Source organism: Rhea americana, unplaced genomic scaffold, assembly GCF_003343005.1.
Source record: "Rhea americana isolate MKP2758 unplaced genomic scaffold, rheAme1 scaffold_52, whole genome shotgun sequence".
Classification (NCBI taxonomy): Eukaryota; Metazoa; Chordata; class Aves; order Rheiformes; family Rheidae; genus Rhea; species Rhea americana.
The window spans coordinates 4,658,299-4,677,597 of NW_028186668.1; the positions used below are offsets into that span (position 1 = coordinate 4,658,299).

The 19,299-nt window shown below is 41.3% G+C and overlaps 1 protein-coding gene across 1 annotated transcript in view; it reads left to right on the forward strand.

Annotated features, from left to right (window-relative positions):
* Positions 1-19,299, forward strand: part of ARHGEF7 (Rho guanine nucleotide exchange factor 7) — a 128,294-nt gene that overhangs the window by 10,891 nt on the left and 98,104 nt on the right. The window contains exons 2-3 of the mRNA XM_085318143.1: positions 2,158-2,352; positions 2,446-2,532. Coding sequence (XP_085174269.1) covers positions 2,158-2,352; positions 2,446-2,532 — 282 coding nt within the window. The remainder of the gene's footprint in view (positions 1-2,157; positions 2,353-2,445; positions 2,533-19,299) is intronic.

Consider the following 19,299-nt stretch of genomic DNA (forward strand, 5'->3'; position numbering starts at 1 on the left):
TGATTACAGAATTCTGTGCTTAACTTGTTAGGGATTTGGGGAATAAGGACTGTTAGAGTGATATACCTGATTATGTTATGAGACAAGTTTGTTTCTTTTAAGATAAATTTCTAGATTTACGGTGAGCTCTTGTTAGAGGTTATTCTTGTTTGGGGACTATAAGTAGTTTTAAGGTTTCTCAGTGTGAAAAGAGGCCTTGATAAAGTAGAAGCAGCAACCAAGAAAAAAGGTGGTGGGTGAAATAAAGGGATGAKGAAGTATGACCTAAAAAGGTAATTAAAGGAAGTCATTATGCACATATTTATTTTAAGAAAAAAAAGGTAATATAAATTGCAATTATATAATTATTGTGTAAGTTCTGGATGGTAATATGGAGGAAGAGTGTACTAGAAGTGTATACATAAGAATAGTAATATAGATCTTAAATCTTTCTACAGTGGATGTTGGAATGATAAGCAAATATTGAGATTTCTTACTAGAATTGCTAATAGGTAAGTTAATGAGTCAGAGCAATCAAGAAGTATAACAAATGATCARCATAAAACCAGTGTGAGAGGAATGAAGTTCATGTTTCCAGGAGGGTTCTGCTATCGCTTGTATCCTTTCTGAATATACTGATATTCCCATTTGGGCTGATGTACTCATGCAGGACTTCCTTGAAACTTGGTTTACATTTCTGTATAGTAAAATAGCTATTTTTAACCCACAGCAGTTTATCATAGTACTGAAAAAAAATGAGTTTGTGTTGTGTGTGTGTGTGTGCGCTTGAGGAAAGGAAACTCCTTCAGCTGACACTGTACCAATAAAGAATGGCCTTCATTTAAAACTTGTCTGCTTGTTTGGCATGGTTAGATCTTGAGCTAAAGTTACTGGAGTCTGCTGTTTTCTATGGTCCTCTCCAGATGTGAGACCAGCTTTGATACCTTCTGAATTTTATGTTCAGGAGGTGATGGTGGCTTGTGTTTTAAATTTCATTGTACTGGCCTCACTCAGTCATACTGTTGTATTTACTAATTTTTTGTGGTATCAAGAAGTCAGAAATATCTTTGATACTGTATGTGAGAAGGCACTATCTTGGTCTCAGCTTGATGCAGTATTTAGAAGGAGTCAACCTTGTGTTACGTTTCAAGTGATATRGAGGTGTATTATGGTTGTGGACACATGTAGTCCTGACAGATGAGTGTATTTAACARAACATCCTTCCTGATGTAAYGTGTAATCAGAGGATGCAGTGTCAYGCATTGCCACCTTAACTTCCAATGACTTCYAGTGCACTTTTGTGCTAAGCTTTCACATTCAGACAGAACTGTGTGCTCAGGGCTGCAGGTCTGTTTACTCTCGGTTTAAGCATTATTTTGTTTGGTAAACTGCTTCATAGAAATAAGTGAATTTATTGTGAAATAGTGCTTATGCATGCACAGAACTTAAGTTATGGTAAATTAAGCTACTGGTACTGCAGGCAACTYTTTCTGCATACAGTCCTATGTTTTAAGGAGAAAGACAGAACTATAAGTCAGTATGAGTAAAGCTACAGTGAGCACATGGCTGTATTGGCAAATGCTTTTTTCCTGTAAGTTCAACCAAGGCTTTGCTCTTTGTGAACTTCCTTGTTCTCAGGGCTAGCAAGAGACTGCAGCAGTTTGTTAAACTAGAGATAAGCGAAAATAATTAATACTAGATGTTGGAACTGGTAGATCATTAACTCTTCAGTACTGACATTTTTCTGCTGCTGAGCTCTTTAGAAAATGATATATAATATATATATATATATATTTCCTTAGATAAAGGTAATTAAAGGGTGAAGTAAGATCAGTCAGTGCATGATCAGCACACAGAAGGTAGGAGCCAACTATGCGGCTTCTGCTTTTCTCTTTATATGACAAAATAGATGTGTGTGTGTGTGTGTGTGTGTGTGTGTGTGTTTCCTTTTTTTTTCCCCCTTTTTTTCCAGCCCAGCTCGGGGCAGGATGCGGCCCCAAGGGGGAGGCGCCCCTTTCCCTCAGCGCAGGGCCGACGAGGGCAGCTCCCCCGGCGGCGGCAGCAGCAGGCGGGGCTGTGCCCCCGCCTCAGCCCGGGCTCCCCTTCCCAAATAGCCGATGGTGCCTTAAAACCTCTTTAGGAGTTTCCACGCAGAGCTGATCGGCCGGGCCCGGGCAGGCTGCGCCGCGGGGCCGAGCCGAGGGGAGCGGAGCGGAGCGGAGCGGGCCGGGGCGCCGCCGCGGCGTCGTCCATCTGCCTGCCCTGTCACGCCATTTCCTGTGCTCCGTGTTTACTTCCCGGTTCAGCCGCCTGCGGAGGGAGCGCTCGGCGCCGCCGCCTGCGGAGGGAGCGGAGCGGGAGCAGGAGCGGGAGGTGAGGGCGGCGCGTTGCGTTGCGTTGCGTTGCGGGGAGGCGCGGCCGGGGGCGCCGCGCCCCGCGCTGAGCCGGCCGCCTCTTGTCTTCCAGGTGTACCCGGAGCCGCGCACGGAGGGCGAGTGCCTGAGCAACATCCGCGAGTTCCTGCGCGGCTGCGGCGCCTCCCTCCGCCTCGAGGTGAGTCGGGGCGGAGGGGAGGGGGCGCTGGGGCGGCGGCGCTGCGCTGCCTTTGTGGCAGGGGCGCGCGGCGGCGGGCGGCGGTTGACAAGATGGTGGCAGCCGCCCCTCCCCTGGGTGCGGGCCTTGGGGAGGGGGGAAGGGAGCGGGGTCAGTCCCCCGCGTGGGGCTGCGGCGGTCGCCCGTGGGCCGCCGGCGTGGGCTGCTCGGGCCGGGGGAGCCCCGTGTGGAGCCGGGCCCGGCTGCGGCCGGGGGTCTGCTGGCAGCGTGGATATAAAATTACTCAAAGCGAGGGCCCGGTTGTGCCGCGCCTGATGCTGCGTTCAGTGTCTTTATCGATAAAGAGCCAGGTGGCGTTGCCCCTTCCCTGCCCCCCCCCCCAAAAAAAAGGGGAAAAAAATCAAAAAAAGCGCTGCCAGGACTCGGTTCAGGGGCATGATTTGTATGCGGCTTTGTTGCCGTGCAATTAAAAACTTCTCTTTTYTGCTGAAACGGATTCCTAGTAATAAACGTATAATTGTACTCACCTCACCTGTACAGCTACTTCTGAGGTGCTGCAGTTGTCTTAYGGAAATCAGGTTGATAACAACCAAATGAAGGGAAATTCCTGTTGGAAAATATTATGTGGGGTATCTGTTCTTTATGTTATATAAAGACCCAGCAAACTGCCATATTGCCCAAATATCCTTTCTCAGGATTGCAGTTATCTAATCATCTATTTCAAATGTATTTGGCTATAGCAAATGTATGCTGATGCCTCACTTACTTGGAGGAAGGGAAGAACTGCTGTAATAATAAAAAAGATCAACTTCTCTGTACTAGAAAGTGAGTGGTATTGTATTTTAAGTTAAGGCTTTTTTGGGTGGAAGAGATGGTTTCTAGTGCTTCTGTAAATAAATTAGTGTAGCATTGTCTTAATTAGTTGTCAGGTCCTTTCAGCATCTTTGGTCTTGCTTGTAATTTTGCTAGGCAATAACAGAATATCATTAAAAAGACTGATTGCTTTCTTGAGGCCCCGGAACAGTGAAGTATCATTAGCGAAAATAATGATACTTACAGGGCTTGCATTTAGTCTTAGGCTCCATCATGGAGAAAGACATCTTAAAGGCATCTTCCAACACTGTTCTTCAYGAAATAAGACTTTATACCCGTATCTGCCTTTCTCTTTTTCCCATACAAAGCAAATAAAGAACAAACGAGGATCTTGGGGATTTGTTGACAGAGGAGGGAAACAAAAAGTTTTAAAAGATTCAGAAATCAGATTCTGGAATGAGCTTTGCATTATTTCAAGCATTTGACTTTGCCTTACAGCAGCTGGCTTTTGTGGCTGCCTAATGTGTTTTCCATTTATCTTTTGTAGGGCTCTGTTAAAATTTTTTATGTTCTGAAATTCATCACTTAAAACTGATCTAAAATCCAAGCAAGAGAGACGTGTGTGAGCTGGGAGGACCTTGAAATCTCACTTTGGAAATAAATTCAGTAGTGTAAATAAATGTGAAAGCAAAAGGGAAAAAATGTGTTTTTCCTYTACTCATTCCCTACAATAGGTCTCTTACTGAGGTTGAAGGTTTTTTCAATTATTACAATCTGAATAGTCATACTGCTGCAAAAACTTCTATTTTAGCCTCTCTTTTGTAGTAGAAGAAAGCTTTTGTGAGCCCTTTTGCTTACAGTGACAAGAAAGTGAAGGAAAAACGTTTTTTTTTTTTTGTCTTATTCTCAGAGCTTGAATGTTTTTGGGTATAACCAAATTGTTAACCTGGCCTCAGGGGCTTCTCAGTAAGATTGCTGGAAACTCCTTTCTTATGCGGAGGTAACTGGCTGCAGYAGCTTCCAGCTCAGCATGTTAGAACAGGAATTACTTCCAAGTTACCAGAAGAATTGAGAGGCTGGCAGGARGGGGCACACAAATGCTTGGGCTTCTGGAGAGTATTGCATGAATGTAACTTGTATATTGGCTACTCCCTGTTGTTTTCTCATTATTTTTCCAACTCCCTATATGTGTCCAAAGATGAGAGGAACGGCAACCCAGATTCAGCAGGTGAGGAGCTGGCAGGGGCCTCTTGGCCTTCGCTTATTCTGGACTCTTTCTCCCATCTCCTTTAGCAAGGTGTGAGTCAGCCCTGGTGGAACTCTGCCTTGCTCACTGTGGGAATTGGGAAGATGCCATAGCCGCTCCATGCAGCATCTGTGTAATGCTTCCTTACTCGCAGTCAGGTTTAGAAAGAGCAGTTGCTCATTTTCAAGACTGTTCGCTGTTTTTTTTCATTGGGCAAAGAGTGTCTTGGAAAACAGTRAAGGGGTCATCTTCAGAGAAAACAGTTTGGATAGTGAAGGGTTAATGATGAGCATCAGTGTTGGACAAAGTGATGGCTGTATGTGTGATTTCCTAAATAGCAGAAGCATTGGCATAATACAGCTATCAGCAGAAGCTATAGAGTGGGGCAGGGAGATGTGACCTTGTTCTGTATGTGAACGTGGTGCTTTTCCTAAGCTAAGTAGCTATTCCACAAAGTGGAGGTATGCATGGCTCTACAAGGAGAGAGAGCACTAGAGACTGGCACTGAGTCTGAATTATGTGTAGTAGTTAGGTCAGGTGGTTCCTCTGTGTATCATTCTGGGAGTGTGGTAAAAAGGCAACACTGGCTTGGTTAGCTTAAGTTCAGCGCTGCACAAATGCTTTTTGCTTCCAGATCTAAGCTGGTCATGAAAATAGTAGAACCATATTTTTACAATACTCTGTCAGAGCTACTTGCCTTACTGCAATTCTTTTTGTTCTTTATGGTTCCAGCTTTGGAGCCTTTGTTATGGCATGTTTGAAAAGTTGGTAAACTGTCATGGTTATTACAAATTTGTACAGCAGTAGATGTTTTCTTTTATGGCATCCATTTATTGGAGGACGTTAGAGGACTGCTGTCCTGCTACCCTAAAAATAGGTAGAGGTGAAGGCCTTTGTTGGTTCAGAAGTGTTAGATGTCTGAAAGTTGTTCTTATCTTTCTAACTTCTCAGATTTATTGGGAAGTGAGAGGAGGAAAATAACACATACGCAGAAGAGAGATGTCAGATCCTAACTAGAAGGATTGCTATTCCTTAAAGGAAACAGATGGGTCCTTTTTTTTTTCCCCRCCAGTGCTGCTTTTTTTATGCTTAAGTGTTCCAGAGCAAAAAGAGTGCTTAATTTGGAGCTCTCAACAGTTCTGGTAAGCTGAAGTTTAGGATGGTAATGCAAAAGAAGCTTCAAGAATTAACGCTTGGGGAACAATCTTCTATTCATTTTTATAAGGATTTGCCATAGACAGATACAAATATTTGTGATCCATCCAAAGGAAAATGTTCCAAAGACCTCAATGAAGGACTGAGTTTGCGACTCCAAAATGATTTCCCCATGTGGACACTGCTGATGTCTGCTTATAATGATTGTAGCGTGAAGTAGATYACTTCGAAGCGTCAGTGCTTGTTAAGAATGTCTATGTGGACAGGAGAGACTGTAAAATAGCAGCCTGCATTGTAAATTCACATCTTACTGCATTATTTTTTTTGAGGCAGGGAATATTTGCTCTATGCTACTCTTACTTTTTTTTTCCCTTGTTTTCCCACGCAGTGCTAATTAATATGGTTTTATCGTTGGGTAGAAAAGCATTTAAATATACTCTCTCCTAAGAAGAATGACCTATTTATCAGAACAGCTCCCTGGAGAAAGCGTACAATATAATCATTGTATGTGGTGAATTCTGTTCCAGAAGAACATGGATAAACGTGTAGTTGATATGAGACTCACTGCTGAAGTGTAGCATCCTCCATGGGAGTATGGCAGAAGTGACAAGATTCAGAAGATGATGGTCACAGAATATTTGTTCCTATGTGAGCCTTYATGAACCTGTCTGGAGTGATTCTCTTTTATATGTGTCCTGTTGCTCCAGATGCATGCTCTTTAAAAGGCCTCTAAGAATGTATGCGCTCTTTGCTCATCATTTGACCAGAGCTGCTTGATAGCTTGCAGGATCAAAAAGAAGCACTGAAGAAGTCTGTCTCATTCAACAGCAGAGAATTCTTTTAGGGAGCAGTTAAATGTAGGGTTAATGGAAGAAGAAAGGTCCAGAATAGTGTCAGTTGTCTAAAGGACAGAACACTTGAATATATCYTGCGAACAGTAATCTCGGTCCAATTTGATCAAATTCTGTGAGTAATGTCTTGCAGCAGTGCTGTCTTTTCATCAAAGACTAGATTATTGCCTTCTCAACTCAACTGCAAATCCCTAATACTATCAGATTGTATTTTGTATTTTTTGGCTGTAATACTGCCAAAATATACTGGTGAGTGAGAGACATTCTAGGACAGAAACTGGTTAGTGGAAAAAGATAGGCAAGCCATAGAGCTCAGAGCCTTTTCTGTGCCTGTCAAAGACCTACCTGCCTAGTGGATTCAGCATGATCATCTTATTACAGAGGTGACAATGCCAAAACCAGGGTTTTATTTTTACAGTAAATTAATGGAAGAAGAAATAAAATAAATTTAAGTCTTATGCTGTCTGAGAGGTTCCTGCATTTGGTTATTAGTTCCCACTGGTAAATTTCTTCTACAGGAAGGATTTGCCCTTAAGGTTCAGAACACTACTTGCAAATTTGGGGAGTGAATTCTGGAGAGTTATAGATTATATTGAGATACTCAGATGTGTCTATAATACAACTGTAGCCTGGGGGAAAAAGTTTGTAAGGGGAAACAATGTCATTCTGTTAGACCAGCTAATCTTCTGGGGGAAAGCTTGGCTGTCTCTGTCTCCTTCCCTCACCCTCCCCAGCCATATCAGGTGATCCAATAGTGCTACTGCTTTTCCTTATAAATGCTGTCTTGTATAGTAGGATTGTAGCTGTAGTGGTTTACCACTGTGGCCTTGAAAAGGTATTCCCCACCGGTTGGGTTTTGAAGATGCTACCTGTAAAAGGAAGGTGTACAGCTAAGCTGTTAGCATGGATGGACTTAGCTGACATCCGCTAGTTAGGAATAGCGAGGATTCTAGTATTGAAGAGCTTTCGGCCAATATTTTAATGACATGATAGAAATTTAATCACGCATCCACACTTYTACACCTTGTTCAGACCATTGCCTTATTCTGACAGATCTTACTTTTATGTTTGCTTCTTGATTTTATTTCAGTGGATTGTTCCTTTCACACAATCTGTGCTGCCAGATGCCTTGGCTGAATGCCTTTCTGATGCTTTGTCATAAATATCTTTCAGAATTTCTACTTTTTAAAGTTACCATCTGCTATTACCATCTACTACTTACAAACCACGCATTAGAAAGCTTGCTTTGGAGCCTGAGATCTTATTGGTAAATATTTAAATATTATTATACAAAGAATTTATGCATTTTTAATAAAAGATTAATATTGGGAAAGAGACTACAAAGGTTGCTTGCTGATTGCATTGTTTTCCTGACCTGTCAGAGGAGTTCCTGCTTTCTGTTTTCTTAAATCCTCTGCTTTCTTGCAGCTCTTTGGTGTGAAGTTCAGTGGACAAGGGATTCTTTCTATCTTTAATTAAAGATGCGTAAATTCTTTGTGCAAATTTTAATTCTTTATTAAAAGARAAAAACTTAAAGATGGAAAAGATAAAAATGTTAAGTTTTTTTCTTTTACTGAAGATACAAGTCTAACTACTGTAGTCTACCCTTCCATTTCTGTCTCCTTCTTGATCGCTTAATCTTAAGAGTTCTGAAAATAAATGTTGCATGTGGTTCTCTRGTCTTCTCTTTCTAGTCTGTTTTGCCCATCATAAATAATTGTGAAGCACACCTGGATTGAATGATTGGAAGGTTTATTTTAGCACATTTTGGAATAACAAAGATAGGAAGATCCTATTACTTGAATATTTACATTAATTTTTAGAGTGGTTTCCTTTTACATGGGATGAAAGATTCTTAAACTGTGCAATAAGAAATTCAGGTCTGTGATTGTGTTTAATGTTTTTACCAATTCTTTAAAATCTTGTTGAAGAGAAGGCCTTGATTGTTACCTTGTCATGAATGTCTCTCAAATAGCACAGCAGAAATTACTTATTTTTGAAGGTTGCTCTGTTCCTCATCCAGTATACCATGCACGCCTGGTGTCATGGTAGCTGAGGACATGACATACGGAGAGGCAGGAACATACCATGTTGAACAGGGAGGAGTGGTAGTATCATAAGCTGTTATTGCTTTATCTCATAAATCCACAATCTAAAATAAGAAAGTGCACGATACAGCATTCCAGATCCTAACACTGTTCCCTATCACTTAAACCTTCCTTCTGCTCCCATGAGAATTTAACTTTTTGTGATTCTGCCAAACTTGTTGCATCACCAGTAATGTTTTGTTGTGCTATGACTTCTAAAAATGAGTCTGCTGGCTTTCATTAAAGAGGAGGACTGATTCTCCTCATTGATGTACATGATCAAAAGCACCTGATACTGCATAATGTTTAAAAGGCTGAAAAAAATAAAACTATTCCTAAAAAAAAAAAAAAAAAAGGATGGTTGGAGAATGTGCTAGGATTTTTGGCTGCTGAAGGGCTTCATTCAGTATTTCTTGAGTAAAAAAATTATTCTGAAGTTTTTAACTGGACCATAAATATTGTCATGCCTGCCAATTCTTACGTATTACACGCTGATATAACACTTAAAACACAAAAATGCTTTGTGTGTGTGCATATGCGTACGTACAGACCCTGTGTGGCACGGTGAATCTGCCAAGAGTGTAGAGTCAGTTGTCTACACTGTGTGGACTGTAGATCTGACTGCRTATGTGGGGTGTCTAGGATGTCAAACTACATCCAGAATGTTTCAGTTGTGTGTTGGTGAACAGTACACAAAAGGAAAGCTACAGTGATACATTGGACTTCTTCACTGTAAATATTATCTAGTACAGATATGTTCGGAGTAGTTTTGCAACCGCTGAAGCAGTTGCTGTGTGGTTTGGGAGAGATCTCTGTGAAATTGTTTTGTTTGTGGTGTTTGTATTCTTAAGATCTCCTCCCAAAATCCTCTTCTAGCGATTAAAAAGTGTATTGTACTGTTAATCTAGAATGCATGGAAGATTTTAGCATTGTATAATCTTATGCCTAACTACAGCAAATTGTTTTCACCAGAAGGGCTCAGTACTTCCTTTGATAGAAGACGAGCTAATCATGTGAGGGAGAAGTGTAGAGGCTAATAGCATCAGGAGAAAGGGGTGGGTATTGAGAGCTGGAGGGGAGGAGGTTTCTGGGCAGAGCTTCAGAGTCCCCCAGAGAGAGGATACAAAGGTTGCTTGCTGACTTGTACTGTTCTCCTGACCTGTCAGAGGAGTTTGTGCTTTCTACTTTCTTCAGCCTCCGCTGCATTGCAGCTCTCTGGTGTGAGTTCAGTGGGGCAGGGTTTGCCTGCTGGCTTTCTGAAGCATAGGAGCTGTAGCAGCTCGTGGGCAGGACCAGAGGGACCTCCTTCTCTTCTGATTTGTCTGAGTAGTGAGAAAGCTCTGCTGCAGTGATGGGAGCTTCAGGTGAGAAGGAAGCCCTCAGAGGAGGGGTGAGCTGCGTTGTCCTTCTCCTCAAGAGACCTACAGCAGGTACGGTACCTCAGCTGGTGGGAAAGGAGTACGGAGGTGGTAGCAAGCAGTATTGCACCTGCTGTGAGATGAGCATGGAGCGGTGAAGTGTGTTTTGCTAGGCAGTTCTGCATGCATGTCAGAGCCTGCCTGCCTTTCTTCTTTCACAGATTATGATTATGACCGTGTTGGTTGTTGCTGGGGGTTTTTGAAAATAATTCCTGAAGCTTACTCAGACTTTTTCTTTCCCTTCTGTTAAATACTCCTGAAGACTTGTAAGAAACTTTTCCATGGCAAATGTACTGAAAATAGAAATGCAGTTAAAGCTTGCACTCTTCTAACCACATGTATARTTAATGCAATTACCTTATTATTAGGTGTCAGGTAAATTTCCCAAGCTGATATGTATGACAGAGTGAGGACAGAGAATCTACTTCCATATAGAATATTAGAGATAGCAGYATTCTGTGCAAAGAAAATGTGTATGCTTGCAGCTCTAATGAGGGCATAGTGTTACATATTTTTAAGATATGCTTTTGGACTATAAAACGATCAATAAGGTCCTGATTGCTGTAGATCATTCTGCAGTATAGCAAGTGGCAGTGCTTGGACTCTGTGGGAACTTGCGAATTTTTTTTTTGTTGTGGCAGCAACAACTATATTACATCTTTTTTTTTTTTTTTTTTTTTTTTTTTTTTTTTTGCAAGGGAAGAATTCTAGCAGAACAGTTGGTGTGAAGATTATATAAGATCAAGACTATGCAGAAGCAAGTTCAGTTCAACAAAGCAGGCTGCTGCTTTTGCTCATTTACTGTGATACAGATTCTTCTTTTGTATTCATTTTGGACTTAAAAATCAACACAAACCACTTCAGTACCTTGAAAATGATGCAATGTCAAGTCTAGTTTTTGTATGACCCATTGATTTCTTAAATGCTTCTAGCTTTGCAACTGTTCCTGGCTTCTGCTTGCAGGCAAGTATCTTGGCATGTGTGGGAAAGGTGATGTGCACTCTGTTGTGGTGAGATGGTTCCACAGGTTTGATTTTTATAAGATGGTTTTGATGAGAGGAAAGAAGCACCTTGCTCACTTGCTCTAATTGAAAATAAAAGGCGTATTTAGTATATGTTGGTGATTTTCTCTTTTTTTTTTCCCCTTAAGGGGAGTTAGTCTCACCTTACTGTGTTCAGCTGAATGTCCAGATACCTCTAGCTCTTGCATGTTTCAGCTTGAGACCTCTCTTTCATTGTAGTTAACTGACATTTCATCAGCTACTAGGCTGGTCATGTCAGTGTTATTAAGAGCTGGAACAATATTATGCTTCTCACACAGACAGACTCAAAGATTTTTTTTTGACATTGCTAGCTTTTCCCAGATCTTTACAGCTTTAAGGAAATCCTGAATTTCTAGGTAATAAGAAAAAAATATAGCACTGAAAACCTCAGACTAGTTACTGAAAATAAGTCATCTTCAACCATGTTGCTTCARTCCACCTCCTCACCTGTATCAAAAAGTAAGCAGGCTCTAGTTGCAGGTGGCTGGGGAAGGGAAACTCAGCTGTGTAGGAAGATCATGTGATATTTCAGTAGGTGGCAGCCTCTTCTCTGGATCTGTGCAGAGCCAGCTGTGCAGCCTGATGGTGGAGGGTGGGAGAGAGGAAGTAGGAGGCAGCAGTGTCTTTCTGTCCGGGTGGTCTTGTGGGCCAAGCACAGAGACAGGATTGTGCGCACTGCCGCATTAAAAAAAAAAAAAAAAAAAAAAAAAAAAAAAAAGGTGGGGGATCTCTCCTTGGGCAGGGGCCGTCTTTCTAAAGTGGGTGCTAAGGTAATTGTGTTTCATTGCATTTTGCTGGCTGCCTTTGCTTCAGGGAAGTGGGGAGGGTTGGTTTAGGCAGCCGCGCAGCCTGCACAGCTGTGCTTCTGAGGTGCTGCAGCCCTGGAGGGGAGCAGTGTGTGGGGTGGTGCATTGCTGCTGGGGAGGGGAGTGAGGGGTTCATGGGGTAAGCTGTGCTTCATGGAGAGGCTGGGCTGCAGGCTGGTATTTAGCAATGAAAATCTGATCACCAAACCATTCTTCTATGTTAAACTTCAGCTGAAGTCTGAGGAGCTCTCAGGTTTTTAGACTGTTGTATGTTTTGTGCAGCACAGAGTGTTGCTGTATTCATCATCAAGTTGGCTGTGCTTCTTTGAATGAAGTAGAGTATTTAGAAACAATTAGCTAGCAGTTGCTTTTGAGTCTGATTTAGAGACAAAACACTAAAAACTGAGCCAAGCTTCTGCTCCAGTGCAAATCCTTGGTGTTACTTGCTTCACCAGCCCTATGCAAGGTAGAATGAAATAGTGGTACTGAAGTAATGAAAAAACAGAGGAAAAACAATACTATCAAATGTCCATTACTAGTTGATACTTTCTGTTTGTGAAGAGACTCTTCAGATTTTACTATGGTAGGATTGAGTTTTTTTCCCCTGCCCCCCATTATCTTATTTCCTGTCCACTCCCTCATGCTAATGTTCCTAAAGAAGAAAAGCATTGAAGTGGTCATCAGAGAGGAGACTGGGATGGTGTGTGGGAATGTGGTGATGATACGCGTAGCAATTTTTTAAAATATATGTTAAGTATGCTGTGAAATTGCAACCTGATCAAGTCTTCTCTATCTGATGTCCATTCTTGCTTCACAGGAACCCTTAGGTTGCACTATGTGATCATTTTAAGGAAACATTACCTGGAAGTGTCAGCAAAAGTAGTGAGACTTGTCTTTTGGGCTCAAGTAGGTGTTGCTGCTGCAAAACAAACTAGTGCCCTACTTTTAAATTATTCTTTCCTTCTTTCTCCTATCTCCTAAAAGAAAAAAAAAAAAAAAAAAAAAAAAAAGGCAAGGGTCTTTCAGTAGAATTCGTAGGGTTGGAGAAATTAAATCTAATAGTCATCAATTTTTAGGGCAATTTAAGCATGCTCAGATTTTTCCAATCAGGAATCTAATTTCTGCACTGATGGCACTACTACTGCTTTTTTTTCCATCAAGTTCCTCTCTGAAAATYGTTAAGGACAGGCTCCAGGTGTCCCAAGGCAGAGCTTCAATGTTGGTCAAAATGCTCTCCCTTCACCTACCAATCTAGCAGCAACTGGCACAACAGAGCAGAGCTTGGAGTGGCTCTGTGTGTGGCTACGTGCTAGGCAGCTTCCTCTGAAGACAAAAGAACAAATCTGAATTGAAATAGTGCAGAAATATTTAGTAGTGGGTTTATTGGTGGTTTGGTGTAACACTTACTGGTGGCGATTTTACGTGAAAGAAAGTGAGCCGATCTAGCAGGTCACTGTTGCCAAAAGAGATCTGCCTTCTCCTCTCTCTGAGCATTTTATCTTATGCTGGTTTGGATGTGTGTTGGATAGCTTCTGGAGCCARTTGGTTTAGTAAATCCACAGATATCCAACCTATTTAAAAATAAAACAAACAAAAAACCTACTCAAACCTCCTCCTACTGGGATAGTGAGCCAAATTGCCTCAGTCCAGTGTCTGAGTGCCAGCTTTGATGCAAGGGAGGAATTGGGGACACCTGTTAGGAGCGGAATTGCCTATCTCAGCAATTGTCTGGATGCTATTTGAAATCCTACTCTAATTTTGCAAGAAATGGAAAAAGATTTTTTTTTTTCACAGTCCTGTTGATGGGCTCAAACATCAGTCTATGTAAGCAGGAGGTTGGGGTGGTCTGAGAGAGGGAGGGAGTGTGCTATGCTGTGACTAGTGTCAGCTGCCATGGAAACACTCTGAGGCAGGCACCAACCAACTCAGTGTTGACTTTCCTTACATGTACTGCCTGAATATTATTTTCACTTTGTCTAGATGAATTTACCCTCTGTGCTTCATGCTTTTTTCTGATGAAGAATGAGCAGAAACACTTCTTACTTCATGTGTAGATGAACTGCCAGACTTGCAGTTCACTGTATGTTGCATGCCCCCCACCTCTGGTGGGTTAGGTTTTTCCACCAGTGTGACCCCGTGAACTGGATCTTAGTGGGTCATTTGAGTTACTGTGGCATAAAGGATGAAGCAGAGGAGGGAGTGGAGCAGGACCTTCTCTTTTGGCAGCAGTTAGCCTTCTGCATTGCCTGGCTATGTGATAGATGACACTTAAAGTGTTTGGTAATGCTAGTTTAAGGTATTGCTGCTGCCTGTTCCTCCTTAAATGTGCTTCATCTTTACTTGTGCCAGCACAAAATTTTGTTGGTCCTATTTGTGAAACAACAGGGGAACCACCCAAACCTAAAATAAAGCTTGACTGACTGACTTTTCAGCTCTTCTGCTTACCTACTTTTCAGTCTCTTCTGCAAACATGTTCAGTCAGTCAGAACAAATCAGAGAGACTGAGAATAGGGAGGGGGGAAGAGAATTTGTTCCCCTGCTGCCCCCCCCCCAACTTGTTCGCTCAATTAATGAATAAAAATGAGATAATGAGATTTGAGGGAAGGACAACTCTTAGTTCTAAAAACTTTACACAAGCAGTGCCTAGAAGTAGTTTGGTTCAAATCTGCAGACATATTTCTTTCCTTGTTTATTAAATAACTGGTTTTACATGCAAAATGTGTTGAGACTTACACTGTTTTTTGCATAGTATATATGCTTCTTTGCTATGTAGAATGCCTTTAAAAATATGCACTTAAGTGATTTCCATGTTCCATCTTAAAAGCAGCCTCGGTGCAACACCTTCAAGGTAGCCAAAATTTTCTATCGCTTGTTCAGATTCTTTGTTCTCATGTGTATTAGACTATTCAAGTGTATGGGGATACTCCCACTTAGCTATCTGACTGTGAGGTTTTGGCAAAGATTGATACTCAATGTTTAGGAAAGTGCTTGAATACATATATAAAACAAAATTATTCTAATTTAACTATTATTAGAATAGGCCATTTAAATCCATTCACCCTGCAGGCTTATTAGCAGAGTAAAGTAAAAGACAAAAAATGCATTTTCATGCCCTTTGCCTCGGGCCAGTTCTTCACCTGGGTGTCACATGAATGTTTTAGAAAAGACAACTTTCATGTATAAATAGAGCTGAGGCATTTTAGATACTTGGCAGTGAAACTGAAAGAGTAATTCTTCATTGTTAAGATACAACTATGTAGTTGTTATAATTAGTTGACTTTGATACTGTAAACTGCTGATAGTTAAATTGACCACATCTAGGTATTATTTATGGCCAAAGTTAATTAGCTGGCATAGAGGGCTCTGCTGTTTCGAAGGTGCCTGTCATTTTACTGATTTCTTTCCTGTCTGTACTTGCTTATTAAGGTGGTTTATCTTTTAATTTTTTGTTAATCTTCTTGCTGGAAGTGAGCATCTCATTTTCAACTCTCAGTATATCATCCAGGATTAAATGAGTGTTTGCAATTTTATTTATAGCTATTGTCAGTGAGTGGGAAAAAAAAATACTGATGTGCCTTTAGAGCAGTCCAAAACTGTTGGATTTCAGGAAAGAATTCTTTGAGACAGAAATGAGAGGCAATAGTGTAATAAGCTGTTTAAAAATGCAAATGCTGCAGTCTGCTTTTTGCAACCAGGGCACTCAAGAGCGTGTAGTTTGGATTTGTCTCACACAGATATAAATAAATTGTTCTGTTATTACTTAGCTTAAAAATGTGGGGTTTTTACCCTTGTTAGTGTTATGCAAGTGTTTTAGAATCAGAGCTACCATATATTAACTTCTACCCAGCAAACTTTCTTCAACTCCGCTTTTTGTCTCTAATGCTATTAAGGCTTTAACCAAACAAAAAATGTTATGCTATAACTAAAAATTCTATTTGGGGCCCCCTGTATACGTGCATTGTGATAATATGTAAATGCTCAGAGTTTTCTGTATGAACTTTGCCTGGTATCAGTTGGAAAGCACTTCCGTACTTTCTGTTGTTCGTTGTATGGTCTCGTACTTTTATTGGATATAATTTCAATTTTTACTTGAAGACATAATGACTAATTCTTGCGTGACTATTTGCTTTTTTTCCCACAATAGTACCAGATATTCACAAATGTTAACTATTTATTTCTTAAGACTGTACGGAGCTCCAGGCAAAGCATGAGTGCTAACTGCTCCTGCAGCTGTGAATGCTAACCAACCCCCTGTTTTTTGCAAATACAGTTCTTTTTGGAGCTAAATGGCAAACTTGAACTCTGTTTTGAAATTGTTTTTAATCCAGGTAAGTGAAGTGACTTGCTTCTCAGAGTGACCCTTAGAGACCTTGGAGGGTAGGAGAGCGTGCCGACTGGAAGAGGCTTGGGGCCTACGAGCTCTACGAGCAATTACTGATGCTAAAGCCAGCGCTTTGGGGGGGAAATGACCTTGTAGGCAAATCCCTGATAGATCCCTTGAYGAGTCTTGTTCTAGGCCCTGAATTGGACAGAGATCTTGAGGGAAAGGGTAGTGATTATTGTATAGTGCATATGCAGATCACCTTCAGGAGATTTTTTAGATTTTAAAAATGCTCCCTGGGACAGCGCATTGATGTGATGCATGGGAGTGGAACTGCCAGCTCTGCTACTCAACTCTCAACATGACCTGATAGTGTATTTGCTAGTGGTGGTAAGCTTACCATTCCTTGTTTGTACTGGTCTGAGAAGAAATACATATATGCTCAACTACTGTGTTTTTGTAAGTATTTGTTGATAGCAGGGGAATGGTGCGACTTGTATGCTGGGCTCTTGGCAATTGCTTCAGTTTCTCTCCACTCATGCCCCCTTCTTTTGGGTCTGTTTCCCCCCCTTCTCCAGGGGTTTTCAGTCCTGATCTTGCCTTCTATACCTTCTTCAGAGCTGTGCCATGCTGTTTGAGCTCTGCTGTCATTTCTAGAATGGCACTTCTTCTGCCTAACTTCAGCTCTCTAACGGTGATTTCCCAGGTCCTGAGACAAGTGAGTGAATATAACTAACTCCTTATGGCTGCTCAAAGGGGAAGATTGTTCTCTGTGTGCTCCTGCTGCTTACTGTAGACTAGATCTGGTGCTGGTCAGATCCCTAAATTGGCAGAGAACTACCCCATCAAAAAGCTGGATTGTCTTTTAGTTTTGATCTGATTAAGTTGCTTAGAATGAAGGGGATGATGGGCTCAAAAACTTGGAAAGGAGACGGTACCGCTTTATAGATGAGAGAGTGGTTGAGGAGGGATGGGATTTTTCCAGACTGCAGTTCTTGTAATGTCTGYATCTTCCTCTATTCCCTTGCTTTCAGGTGTTTCTGTCTCGTGGACTGCAGTTTAAGTTAGTCATGGAGGCTGCCATTGGTAGTCAGTGAGAGAGGCCTCACCAGAGGGTGGCCTGTGGTGTACAGGATGYGTGTCCCTCTGGGGTACAAAAGGAGCCAGCATAGACCCAGATACCTGAAAATCAGTTCCCTAAAGTTAGGTGGATCTTAATCTTGGATATGTCACTCTTCTGCCTCCTGGCTCCTCTGTTGTGGATCTAGCTTTGATTTCCCAGCATTTGAACTGGGCAGTTGCTTTCTCTTAAAGGCTTCCTCTTTTGATGTTTGTGACTGAACTGCATCAAAACTACAGTTCTAGGGGAAGTTCTGCTCTGTCCTGTGTAGATGGAATCCTATGGAAGTCTGTGACAAAACTAGTCTTTCTTAAGCATGTCTGTAGACCAGTTTAAAATGCAGCAGAACCAAGAATCTGATTAAAATTGGGTGGTTTTTCTTAGGGGACAATTTCCAGTGTGTATTGGAAAGAAATTTTGACAGAGAGGGAAGAGAGCCTTTTAAAAATTCTGTCCCAGTGCGAGGAGAGCTGAAGTGTTGAAGAGTGGAGTTTCCAAAGTTAAATTCTAGCAAGCATAATATTTCTATATTCTCATTTTGATAATGTCCAAATAGGAAAATTCCATTCAAAATACTAATGAATGTAATAAAGTAAAGCATGAGGCAGATGCACTGCATGAAAAATACTAGTTCAAATACCTTAAACTTTCCTAAACTTCAGATAAGAGAAATAAAAGGTTAAATAATAAAGTGTCAGTATTGATGAAATAACCAAAAGTGGTACTGCGATGTTTATGCTGACTGCAGAAATACTGCTAATCTACYGTGAAGCAGTCACCTGCTAGTACTGTTCTGGGGGTTTTGGAGGAAGAGATTTGAACTCTTTTGGGTGATGTTTTGCAAGAGCGCTCAGTGCAGGGTTGTGGTGTTTTTGCTTAACTACCGAGAGTCCTGAAACTGGATTGAATTTGATCTAACTGCTACCTGAAATTGCTCCGAAGTTTGTTTGTTTTTGGTAGAAGTTAATGCAGGTTGCAATAAGGAGTGTCCTCACTGCTTACTGAATTTAGTAGTTTTTGCTATATAAAGCTACCTAAGTGAAATAACTTATTTTCATGGCAGGGTCTACCCTCAGCTAACTGGCAGTGTTTGAAGTGAGGTATGTTGAGGTTTGTTTGAAATACTCCTATTTTTAATATTAAAATTACTTCTTTATTTTTATACATTTCTTCAACTTTTGTAGAACGTGGAGGCTTTGTAGTCCAAAAGAGGAGTCTTCAGGTGCCCTTCCTATAATTTAATGAAGGACACTAAATTCCCCTCATAACATGAAACTCTCTCCTTTGTTTTCTCGACTCTTTAAAACAGTCTTTCGAAGGAAATTCATACAAGCAGATGCAGCATGCCTTTTTGAGTCAATGAGCTGGCTTGTTTGACAGGTGAAGAACCCTTGCTCAACCAACTTGCAGAGAACACAGCTGCTAAACCACTCATTTGACGTGAGAGAGATTTAGACAGAAAGCCTTGGCCAGTAGTTAGTGCAACAGGGTGGCACTGGGGAAGAGACACCTTGCTGTTGGGAAACCCCACAGCTAYTGGGACTTTATAGGTTAAACTGTTTGGAAACCACTAACTAGATGGTCATGGAGTTTAAAGGGATGAATGGTCATAAAGCATAATTCGCATTGCTTTGATACAGTATGGAAGTTAAAGCACAGCTTTGTGTGAAGCATGTTGTAGAAACTCAGTTTTAAAAGATGGCGAAGGTGTAGATTATGATGTGAAGATCTGTGTCTAGAAGAAATTACTGTAGTAGCTTTTCTAGCTGGTAGAGCATATTGAGGAAGCTACTACTACATGATCTAAGAGCAGCTTTTGTAGCTGGGTTTGTTGTTAGGCAACCTAAAACCAACTGTATTGCAAGATAGTAAATACGAATACTGTATTACTTTATCAGATCTGCAGT